The sequence below is a fragment of the Astyanax mexicanus genome, chromosome 19, assembly GCF_023375975.1.
Source record: "Astyanax mexicanus isolate ESR-SI-001 chromosome 19, AstMex3_surface, whole genome shotgun sequence".
NCBI lineage: Eukaryota > Metazoa > Chordata > Actinopteri > Characiformes > Acestrorhamphidae > Astyanax > Astyanax mexicanus.
In genome coordinates this window covers 6,296,455-6,309,770 of record NC_064426.1, presented here as the reverse complement: position 1 = coordinate 6,309,770, position 13,316 = coordinate 6,296,455, and the positions used below count along the sequence as shown (strand labels likewise).

The 13,316-nt window shown below is 35.6% G+C and overlaps 1 protein-coding gene across 4 annotated transcripts in view; it reads right to left on the bottom strand.

Annotated features, from left to right (window-relative positions):
* The window catches only part of septin12 (septin 12), a 161,228-nt gene that overhangs the window by 53,025 nt on the left and 94,887 nt on the right, over nt 1-13,316 (bottom strand). For all 4 annotated transcript variants that reach the window (XM_022675825.2, XM_049467910.1, XM_022675832.2 and 1 more), the window contains one exon: nt 3,535-3,801. In XM_022675825.2, the coding sequence (XP_022531546.1) occupies nt 3,535-3,801 (267 nt within the window). The remainder of the gene's footprint in view (nt 1-3,534; nt 3,802-13,316) is intronic.

The window sequence follows — 13,316 nt, the reverse complement described above, 5'->3', positions numbered from 1 at the left end:
TATGAATGTCATCTCTATAAGACTCTATAAACATACCCACAACAAGTTATAATGCATTTATGAGGCATTATAAACATGAAACATGAAAATGTATAAGCTAGTATAACCATGTTTATTATGCATCATGAATTGTGATCATACTGCATTAATAGCTGTGTTTGTAACATGTTTTACGTCAATACAATATTAAGGTAACACTTCCTATGAACCTTGTATTCATAATGCCTTATAAATGCATTCATAGTGCATTATATGATATGCATAATACCTTATAATGACTGTAATAAGCCTGTATAATAACTCATAAGTACTTACTGCGACATTTATAACACATTATAAACTACAAGTATAAGGGTTTATAAAGAAAGCACTTATAATGCATTATAATATCTGTTCATAAGAACATTGTACATTACTGAATATAAGGCTTTAGAATGTGTTACACACTTTTATAAAAGCTTAATTTGAGATCATAGCTGCATATTATAATGCATTATATCAAAAAATACCAAATCTTTGTTATAGTGCATTACAACAATACATTTTACAATGTTTTTATGAACAGATATTATAAGACATTATAAGCCTTTTCTTTAGAAACCCTTACATTTGTGGTTTATAGTATGTCATGAATGTCACTGTAAGTACTTATAAGTTATTATACAGGCTTATTACACTCATTATAAGGTATTATGCATGTCATATAATGCACTATGAATGCATTCAATAGGCATTATGAATACAAGGTTCATAGGAAGTGTTACCAATATTAGTTATTGACACTTATAATGTATTATAACAGGTCTTTGTGTGCTTCAAGGGACAAGTGACAGACTTTCATTGTGGGACACGTTTATTAATAATATTATATATACTATTTTAACAAACATATTTCACGCACAGCTTTTTATATAATGGGTTATGCATTTCTTTTAAATAAATAAACATGTTTATAATGCCCTATGAATGCATTATAATATGTTATGAGTGTGATTATAGACTCTAATAGAGATGACATTCATAAAAAGTGTTACTAATTGTTCTTTTACTGAATAATTGCTTCATATATTTAAAGTTGTTTGACTTATATCGCCAACAACTCCTGTTACAAGTCTTTTAAACCTCTGTTTAGAACTGTTATCTATTGGAAATCTTATTGGTGAGAGTGTAGCCACTCTGAAAGTTCCTCTACCAGAGAAGCCAGAGAAGAATTACAGTTCTTTTAGAACTCTGTTTGCTAAGAGTGCAGTGAAGATGAAATCTACTGAACTTCCTTCCTCATTGAAACTTCCTTTAATCGCCATGGCACAGAACCTACTGAGCCTGAAGGCAACGTTTTAATATAGAACCACAACAACTCAAAGAATCAGATTAATTTTTTTAATGATTCTTATTAATGGTGTCAATGGATACAGCTCTGGGAAAAAAAACAAAGAGATCACTTTATTTTCTGAATCAATTCCTCAGATTTTTATATTTAAAGGTATATGTTTGAGTAAAAATTAAATGTTTTATTCTACTTATTAAACTGCAGACAACATTCTAAACTCCTAAATTCCAAATAAAATATTTTAAGAGTTCAGAAATCAATATTTGGTGGAATAACCCTGATTTTTTATCACAGTTTTTATGCATCTTGGCATCATGTTCTCCTCCACCAGTCTTACACACTGCTTTTGGATAACTTTATGCTGCTTTACTCCTAGTGCAAAAATTCAAGCAGTTCAGCTTGGTTTGATTGCTCGTAATCATCCATCTTCATCTTGATTATATTCCAGAGGTTTTCAATTTGGTAAAATCATTTTTAAGTGGTCTCTTATTTTTTTTTCCAGAGCTGTATATTCTGTGATTAATCATGATAATAAAAAAATGTGTTAAAGTCTCCAGGTCGCATTAATCTTTATATTAAAAGGCGCATTATGTGACACTAGTAAGACACAGAGGTGTCGCCATGTTTTCCTTCTAATTCAGCAAGTAAACCTCTAACGCTAAGCTACGCTAAGTAAACAATGCTGTAATTCTTTCAAAAAAAAAAAAAAAGTAAAACAAGTTTTTAAAGTAAAACAAAAGCTGGATGTTAATGTACACAGATTTCTCTTCTGAAAACTGTTTATTTGGGTGAGTAAAGCATTTCCATTTATTTACAGTAAGCTTAGATTTCCAGATTTCCAGATTTGCGATTAGCGGCTAATGCTGCCCCACAGTGCTACACTGAGGAACCCTGAGTGTTCAGGTAAACCATGGCGATAATAGCTAGCAATTCATTGCATGTAGCTTGTTTTAACACAGTAAACGCACAGGCTACAGTCCGAAATACTCCCCTCTGAACGGCGAAAGAGTTAGCGCTTAGCAAGTTTAGCGGCTAATGCTAATACTGCTGGAGAACTAAACTGAAACTCCTGTATAACACTGTACTGTACCTCAGTGGAGTGGCTTTACTGCTTTTTACAACCTGACTGGTAGCATTTATACATTAAATGCACCAGATTTCTGTCGATTTTTGGGAAAATTACAGCATTTTATTTATTAAAGTGCGTCTTATATTAATATTATGATTTACACTACTGTTACAAACCAGAGAACCTTTAGAAATCTTTTAGCAGACAGTGTAGAGTCACTCTGGAAGCAGAAGATAAGATCTATGCTACGTCCTCTTGACGCTGAACCCACTCAGCCTGTTGCGTAAGTTAGCTGATGCTTCGTGAAGCATCTGATGAGAGTTGTTTTAGTATCTTCAGTGTAAAAGTAAACAGTGATTTAAGGAATCATGTTCAGGCGAAATCAGAGTAAACCACACACACCTTAATGCCATCATGCGTGACGTTAAGAATACAAGATAATCTAAACAGTATACTGTTTCCCAAAATCTATCATAATGTTTAGTTATATAATACTTAGTGTCAGTTTTAGTCAAAATATTAGTAAAATTGTAAATACAATTATAGATACAACATGGGCAAAATAAAATTATGTTTATATTAGTGGTTTCTTACATAATAATAATAATAATATTTAAATGCTGGTATATCAGAGGAAAGCGCAGTGACTCTGTCTTGATAAATCAGCTCACAGACGCAGCCTTGTGCTGATCGACATCACCCTTTGGAGTGATGTGGGGAAAGAGCGCCATCTACTGTACCCACCCAGAGAGAGAGAGAGCAAGGCCAAGAGCAAGAGTTGTGCTCTCTCAGGACTCCGGCAGCTAATGGCTAATAGCATGACCGGGATTCGAACCAGCAATCTCCTGATCACAGTGGCAGCACTTAACCTGCTGGACCACTCGGTGCCCTTAATCCATATTTTAACATAAATATATATATATATATATATATATATTTTTTAAACTTCTATTCAGTGACAGCAATGTTACTGTGTTTATATTATAAAATAAAACCAGGACTATGTCACCAGGCTTTGTAAAAGCGTGAATTATGGCAGGAAACTGGCGGCAAACATGGTAAAATAATAAATTTGGGTTAAAAATTCATTTAGTTGCGTGATAAAAGTAACTCATTGGTTAGATGCGGTACTCACCGACCACCATGATGTTGAACTCGAACCCGGCCTTCATGGTTTTGCGCCTCATCTGGTCCAGCACGGCCTCGATGCCCACGTAGCCGAACAGGTCGCTGCCTTTAATGATGCCCTGCGTGTTAGGCTCACTGAGGGGGGGAAGTGGAGGCTCCGGCTGCTTCATCACCTCCGGCTGCTCCTCTTCCTCCTCCATCTGAAGCTCCACCTCCCTCTCCTCCTCCATCCGGACGGCCGGCTCCAGCTCCGAGTCCAGCTCCTGTGCCGTGTCTGAAGTGAAGAGAAATAGATGGATATTAGGATGGAGCACAACACTACAAGATTATCAAAGAGAGTTGTCCAGAATATGATCAATCAAAATCCATTAATTGGGAAATTATACCAAATCCCCTCTATTGCCCTGATTAACTGTACTCATAAACTCATATGGATTTTTGGTGTATTTTGCCCATTTTTTCCACCATGCTCAAACAAATGCAGATTTGAAGTTTGAACATCAGTTACAGGGAGGTTTACCCCCACTTTTCCAAGGTCTGGAAGTTCTGCTTGCCAAAACTATCCCCCACAGTTGAGAGGAAATTGATTCAAATGGTCAAGGGCCAACCAAAGGCCTGCCAAGAACTACCAAGACACAGGCCAACCATGGAACACCAACAACAATGTCTACGGCCAACCAAGATTTCCATCATCATGAACTGAAAGGCTGTAGTCGAAAATGAAGCCATTGGACTCCTCTAAGCTGGACTAAAGTTTGAAATCAATAAGCAAAGAATATGTCATCTGCTAGAAGACAAAGGTAAGACAAAGATTGACTATGTAGGAGAGGCATTCAACAATAGCAATCCTGTAACAACTGTTAAGCATGGTGGTGGTGGTATTGCATCCAGTGGAACTGATACAAGAAGATATAATAGTAAGGAACAAGGGCCTGGTGTCCTCTTATGAGGCCATTATACTTTCACTTAATGGTGGCAGAAGAGTTTAACACATTAAAGTTACTTTAAGCCGTATTGCTTGATGGTTGTTTCTACTTTTGTTTTGCACTGAGACAAAAAATGCTGCTGTTTTCAGGAACAAAATAAATGTTTTGCACCTCATTACTAATTGTGACTTCATTGTGTTTTATCCAAATATAAAGTCTTCATATGTGGACATAATTTTTATCAGAAATATAAAGTTCATGCCATCCAAGAGATTGGGCCTTGGGAGGTTAAACCATCAGTTGAACGATTGTAACTTGGACACGACTGGGTGTTACAACAGGCCAAAGACAAACATTTGGAATAGTTTGGTCACAATGTCCAGAGTTACTGAACTAGTATATACATGAGTCACTAGTCCTAAAAAAAACACTGTAGCAACTGTTAAACATGGTGGTGGGAGCATCATGCTCTGTGTGTTGTCAGCTGTATTGCTGACAATGGAACTGAAATACTTAGTAAATGTGGACACTATTGGGTGTTCCAACACATCAAATGTGGTGGTGGAATAGACCAATCAAGCAATTATTAGGTGTTTAAAATGGCCAATCAAATGACTGTGCTTAACCCTTGTGTGGTGTTCATATTTTTGTTACTCATTTACTTTGTTACTTGTATTTAATTCAGCACAATTAAGCAATTTTACATTAAAATGCTTTACACATGCTTGCTTCACCTAAATTGCAAGCAATATAAACAGCTTACATGGTTAATATTTGCCCTTTACCTTTCTTATGTTACATTTCTTTCAAAAAGTGCTACTCTTTTTTTTTATTAGTTTTTTAATAAAATGTAAAAGAAAATGAATTAAACTCAAGATATGAGAAGAAAATTTGTTTAGTTTCGAATTTTCAAATGAAGCAATGTTTATTAGCCCTTGGCCAAACATACTGTATGTAATTTTAAAGGGGAAAGGGGTGGGGGGGGGGTGTACAGTGTGTGTTTATCGAAAATGTGTTTTGATATATGTTTTTCACAAAAAATGAGCCAATGCCAATGAGTTTGAGTTAGAAAAAATATTTTTTTGTATCATTTGATGAAAAATGAAAACGGGTCCCACAGACCCGAACACCACACAAGGGTTAAAAGGCTGGTTCATGGCAGGATACCAAATCAAATTCCATTGAATTCCATTAGAACTTATAAAAAACTTATTTATGATTTAGCCCATTGAGTCAAAGCCCTTACGTGTAAACCAAATTCGCTGTGTTGTGAGCATGCTCAGTGCGAGCAGGTGGAGATTAATGGAGATTATGATGATTGACAGGAGGCGAGTGTAGGTGAGGCAGAGATTGATTCAGATGAGCTGCTGCGATAATGAAGATGAAGAATGCAGAAATGCCCATACTTGTGCCTCTACGCCGGCATTGCCTGGATGGTTGAGCTGAGGTATGGAGGTCATCTGCTCATGCCTGATACGTGCATTGCTTCATCTGAACGCTCTTGCAGAGCTCCCTGCCTCAGACTTTCCAGAAAGCCCTCTCGGGGCCTGTAAGAAAAGCACCTGCGATGATGTGCACTGAACTTTACTCAGCAAACCTGCGTCCCACCTCCCTCCGCCTCAGAACTTCAGAAATAGAACAAATGTCGCTGCGGTTCAGGCCTCAGTTTGTTCAGCTCAATTGAGCGTACTTGCAGACGCACTGACATATATAACCAGAGGAGGGTTCACGGTGAAGTTCGCTAGACCGCGGAGGTTTGGATGTTTGGTTAAGACGAGACAGGTCAATTCTCACCTTTTTTTTTTTAGCTTGTTTTGAAGATCAAAGTCCTCACTTCCGCAACAGTTCTTCAGCAATGTGGTTTTAAAAGCAGGGGTGTCGTACTAATTTTATGTTAAGACCCCTGACGGATTAACTCTTATCACTACATACATACTCTGTCTGACCTACATCATTTACAATATAATGATATTTTTTAAAAACATGTTAATAAGCAGTTAGTGTTCAGGATTTGTTTCAGATCTGCTGTGCTGTAACAATGCTAGCTAACATTTCTGAAAAACATAAGGTTCCACTGCAAAACATAAGGTTCCACACATCTTACACATCAACAGTCAGACGATCATTGCTATCTTGGCAACACAGGCACGCCAAGTGTGCCCAATGCATTAGTGACATCGGCATATTAAGCAGCAATAAAACACTGGAAAACCAACAACAATGTATACAGTGAAGAAAGTTTTCTATCACAACTTAAAGGCTGCTGCCCAAAACGATTTCCCTACCTTCAAAATTGGGCACATCTAAGCTGGACTTAAGTTAGCAATAAATAAGCAATAATAAATAATCTGAAAGAAGATAAGACAAAGATTGAGTTACTGGAACATCAGCAGCAACATCTACTGTCAAGCTAATTTTCCATCAGCACAGCAAATTGGGCACCACTAAGTTGAACTAAAGTTTGCAATCAATAAGCAAAGAATATGTCACCCAGAAGAAGCGACCAGTATTACTGTACAATACTGTACAGCAATGGGAACCCTGTAACAACTGTTAAGCATGGTGGTGTGAGCATCATGCTCTGTGCTATAATGCTAATGCATTATTGCTGCCAATGGAACTGATACAAGTAGATACAATAGTGAAGAAGGAGGACTACCTCAGAATTCTCAGTTCTGAAAGGTGATGTGTTGGAAGCAAAAAAATGGATGAAACACATATGAGACAAAGACCAACAAGTTATTGCTAGACCAACGCTCCCAGTAGGGATGGGCGATATGGCTCTAAAATAATATCACGATATTTCGGGGTATTTTTGCGATAACGATATACTTGGCGATATAGGAAAACTAAAATAGTTAATTCATTTCAGGAATATAGTAGAATAGTATAACAGTATAATCATAATGTGGCAAAATAAATAATATAGCATAAAATAATATAATGCAGCAAAAACAATTGCAGAATATTTAGTGCATGCATTTAAACTTCAAACTAAAACAATTATACAATAAATACACCTAAAGCTTCACAGTAAATAATAGACTACTTTTAAGACAGAACAGCCCGATATCATGATATTTCTGTGTCACGATATATTGTATACGATATAATATTGCCCACCCCTAGCTCCCAGTACCACTGATAATGTCATGATTCCAGACACCACACAACACCTCTAGAGGCCTTGTTGCAGAGTTCATACCCAGGGTATGGTATAGCAGATGCGTGTGTAACTACTTTATTTTATTTGTAACCAGTAGATTCTTTTTATATTTTGGGCAACCACCAAAAAAAAAAACACTTGAAAGACAAAAAGTTTGAGCGATCCCGAAGTAAAGGCTTATGCTTCAGTGCTTGAAATGCGGTTCTAAGACAACCTGCCGCCAGCAAAGCCTCGGTATACTGCGCGTCATATCTTTTTCAGTCCTGCTGGAAAAGCATCCAAAGTGGCTCCTCGAGAAGCAGTTTGAGAGGATGCCAGGAGAGTGTGTAAAGCTGCATCAAGGCAAACTGAGAGGCGCTTTGAAGAAGTACAGGCTGGATTTAGAGCTTGTTCACTGTAGAATTCCACGTGTTCGCCTGATTCACACTTCAGTGCAGCAAAACACAAGAGAAATACATCTATGAGCAGAAACATCTCAATGTCTGAACGGCTAGCTGGTCAGATTGCTGCACTTGCTGTCTGAAAATGAGTCTATTAAACGCATGTATCTCATTATCTCATCTCATTTCAGAATCTACCATGATCTACCTTGACCTTTCATGATAATGGCATTATTGACTTATCATACTACATATAGATATGACCTCAGTAATGTTCATTTAGGGTTCTTTTGTATTTTTTTTTTTTTGCAAGCCGACCACATTAATATGAATGGTAACACTCTCTATGAATATAAACATAATGCAAGAACATGGCTATAATGGAGTATGCATTTTTATAAATATTTATAGCCATGTTTATAATGGCTTATGAATGCATTATAATATGCTATGAATGTGGTTATAGGGTCTAATAGAGATGACATTCATAGAAAGTGTTAAATTCACCTTAAATGCAGTGTTTTTCATTATAAAAAAATAATAATCTGCGAGGTAGATTAATACTATAAGCTTTGAAACCATCAAAAACATCGAATGAAACTGATGAAACTGGCACTCATCAGGGCCGCCCCAGGAAAGGAAGAGCAAGAGTTCCCTCAGTTGCACAGGATAAGCTCATCAGAGCCAAACTAAATGCTTCACAGAGTGTTTCGGTTTGTTTTACACTTTTTTTCTAGTTTACAACCAGATCCATTGTGTCCCTTCATATGATATTGAAAAAAATATAAATACTGAATGAGGAGGTGTGTCCAAACTTTTGACTGGTACTGTATAAATATCCACAATGATCTGACATTTAACAGCATAAATTAATGTGAAATCACAGTTTGGTAAAGGTACAGGTCACTGTTACTCTTCCTTTTTATATATTTATGAGATGTAACTGCTTAATAATGTTTTTTTAAAGTATTTACAACCTAATTAAAAACATTAATAAACTCCTTTATAAACTTTTTAAAATCCCTTTATAAAGACGCCCTATGTTCAGGTGATACGTGTCAGGGATACCCAGGCAGGGAGACGAGGAGGTGGACACAAGTGCAGGTAGGGTGAGAAATGAATAATTTAATAAATAAATATAAATAAACCAGGAAACGAGAAACAAGTAAACACTTAAACATAAAACAGGGAGATATATACAAGGATCAAGGGAGTGAACTAAATAAATTAAACTAGATAAACAAATAACCAAAAACCAAAACAAACGAGAGAAACCAGAGAACATAAACTAAACCAACAAAGAGATAATAAATAGCAAAATAAACTGGGAGTAAATAAACAAAGAAACAAACGAGGGACTGAATAAATACAATACTAAACAAGGCAGGGATATATACAAGGAAAACTAACAAGAGGCTAAACTAGACAGGGATAAATAAACTACGCAGGGAACTAAAGGGAACAAGAAACAAGAAGATGTAAACAAGGAACTAGGGCTAGGGCTAAGGCTGAAATCACAAAGAGACACGGAGAGACAAACAACAGGGGTTAGTGCAAAGACCGACGGAGGACAAGGTGGCAGAGGAGGGCTATTTATAGTAACATAAAACACACTATAATTAGAAACACCTGGGGAAGGGGCGGAGCTACAAATGAGAAACACATGGTGGAAATCTACTGACAAGAGACACAGAGGAGTACAGGTCACGTGAGGAAAACACACAGAGACATGAGACAGGGCTAAGACGTGACAATACGAATATACGTATATGTTTCCTTTTCAATGTTCAAAGACAGTTCTTAATAAAAAAAGTAGTTAATGTATTTCAAAAACAGCATTATTTACATTATTATGCTACTATATTATTATACTGATTGCACTAATTAGCCTTAAAAACGATTATAATAAAATTTATCACAACTAATTCTGAAATAATATGTTTGCCAAACAAAAACAGATACCATAACAGAGCTTTCCGGGAGGATATTATTCAGACAGACATGTGATCAGTATCACAGAAGCGTCTTTAATCTGGGCCTCCGTGTCTCCATGTTGCACTTTCACTCAAATATATGGCGCCTACAGGTGAGCCATTAGCCGTGCACCAGCTGGTGGGGTGTAGTAAGAAAGCAATGAGTACTGCATTGTGTTTTGCACAGAGTGTAAGACAGAGGTCGAGGTGTTAGTGTGTGTGTGTGTGTGTGTGTGTGTACAGGTGATCATTCAGTTCTAAATATAAAATAACACAGGGGTGTAGGATGATCTGACAAGTTTCCATCTGGTCTCATGTGGATCTTATGAGTCAATAAAAAAAAATAATGTAACAAATGTCAGAATTTATAAAGAAAATTGATAAAAAAAGACTAAATAAAAACAGAAAGAATAATGTAAAAAATATCTTTAAAATGTCTTCAAAGCCCACTTTACTGTCAATCATGTACCGTCCTAATTTACATGAACTTCATAGGCCCTAAAACAGAACCCTGGGGGACTTTCCATTATCTGGTAAACTAAACAGTTATGCGATAGTTATAGATTTAGGATTAGTAACTATTTAAAACTTTAAAATTTAGGCTTTAAAGGGTTAAACCAGGGGTGTCAAACCTGTCTAGATTGTGCCAGCTAAGCAGAAACACATGTGATCAATTATTGGAAGACTCACCAACTAATTAAACCAGTGAAATCAAATGTGCTACAGATTGTCTACACTGAAAACCTGCAGCCACACCAGCCTAATGTGAACAGGTGTTATTTTAACATAAATATCATGTATGTAATAACATTGATTAATTAATTACATTGTTACAAGTAGTAGTATGATTATATTTACTCTTTATTCTGCAGGTTAATGTCTGTATTGTGGATATATAACAGAACAGACATATTGCAAATACAGACAAATACAAAAAAAAAGTTAGCAGATGTTTAGAATTTTTCTAAACAATTATTGTAAAAATAGCAAACAATATGTGACAAATATTTGTAAAAAGGGGTAAAATACAAAAATATTGCAAAATGTATAAAAGACAGAAAAAAAGGGTTGGTCCTTTAAAAAAATAAAATAAATATGGCTATTTTTTTATAATTTCAAAATTGTGCCAATAAATGAAAAACAGGTAAAAAGTATCAGAATTTATTTTAAAAAATAGATGAAAAAAGACAAAATAATGTGGCAAAAAACAGAAAAAAATATGAGGGAAAAAAAAAACAGAATTCATCATAAACAAATTGGAGAGAAAAAACAAAATAATGTGCCAAAAACAGAGAAATAAATATGGGGAAAGTAAAAAAAGACAAAAAAGTCAGAATATTTTGTAAAAAAGGGAAAATTAAACATTAAAAATTAAAAATAGGCAAGCAATATTCTAAAGCTTGTGCACATTTTTTAAAATGGCAAAAATGTGAGAAAAAAAAACAATTACGTTCAACTATTTTTTTGCCCTTTTAAATATTAAAATTATTTTACATTTCTCTTTTCATTTTTGATTTGATATTGATATGTTAGTTTTTATAATAAGAACTACATAAAAAATAAAAAGGACCACAGATTTTCTTTTTCTATTTTAGTCTTTTTTTGCCTTTTTATTTTGCCTTTTATACATTTTTTAGTCTTTTTTAGCATGTACATGTTTTACAATTTTTTTTTTACATATTTTTTTTTTTTTTTTTCAGAAAACAGTGCTTGTCAGTCACTTTTCATTAAATGATATACTGGGATTTGATATGGTTTGGTTGTTGTTGGTGGTGTGTTCTTGCTGTTTTGTTGGTATCTGTGTCTCGTAATGGTTCAGCTCTGGGTACAGTCAGCACTCCGGTTAAACACATCTCTCAGTCACGCTGAGCGGAGAGACACAGTGTTACAGAGCTGACATGTTTCAGCCCGGGGGCCGCTGGGCTGTTATTCACTGTCTCTGTGAAGCTTCAGCTTCTGAAGATCTTCCCGCACAGAGCCACAGGCCAGCGCTCTCCTCCGTCACTCCGTTCACACGTGCTCTAATTACAGCAGCGGCTCTGAGCCGGGCAGCGGGGCTGAGTCATGTGTGAACGCCGTGCTACCGTGAAGTAGGCTAAGCTATATAAAGCCGATCGCAGTGTTAGTGTTAGCGTTAGCGTAGTGTATATCAGAGAAATGAAGCGCTCCATGCAAAACCACTGACTCAAAATACAGTGGCAGTCATTATGAGTGTACCCACTGGCATCATCTCACAGTCCCACAGTGTAAAGCATGAGCTGACAAACAGGAAACAGCCCTGCATGCTACGCTACGCTATGCTATGCTCAGAGACAGATAGCATTACTGAAATCATGCCAAGCGCACTGTGCACAAAACTTACTCTCTGTTCCATCTAATGCTGAGCGGTGCTATTTAAGCTATTTTGCTATTTATAGGTTTATGTTTGAGTAAAATGAACATTGTTGTTTTATTCTTTAAACTACAGACAACATTTCTCCCAAATTCCTAATAAAAATATTGGCATTTAGAGTATTTATTTACAGAAAATGGCTTAAAATAATAAAAAAAAAAAGATGCAGAGCTTTCAGACCTTAAATAATGCAAAGAAAACAAGTTCATATTCATAAAGTTTTAAGAGTTTTAGCAGTACAGTAATCAATATTTGGTGGAATAACCCTGGTTTTTAATTACAGTTTTCATGCAACTTGGCATCATGTTCTCCTCCATCAGTCTTACACACTGCTTTTGAACAACTTTATGCCTTTACTCCTGGTGCCAAAAATTTCAATCAGTTCAGCTTGGTTTGATGGATTATGATCATCCAGCTTGGTTTTCAATTTGGTAAAATCAAGGGAAAAAATCATAAATAAGTGGTCCTTTATTTTTTTTTTTTTTTCAGAGCTGTATATACTGATAAGTCATTATTTTGTTAAAACTGTACAGTAAGGATACATATTATGTTAACATTACTTACTACACAATTTCTTAACTAATTATAAATTGGCATTAGTTAAAACATTATTAATCATTAGATCATTTTTTCAACTAATGTCTAAATGTATTATTATTATTTCCAACATTAGTCCTAATAAATTTGTTAATAATTTCTTAACTAGTGTCAATTAGAAAGTAGTTGAGACATTACTTAACCATTTTACACTGGTTATTACACTCGTAAGTGTATCAAAATCCCAAAAAAGATCTATAACAGTCTATTTTTACTAGAAAATAAATTATATTTTTTTGAAAAAAAAATATGGCCTCTTGTCACCTAGTCCTTCATCAATGCCTATAGGATGCTCCCTACATTACACCACCCACAGGACGCTGCCGACAGGGACAATGCCCACAGGACACCACCT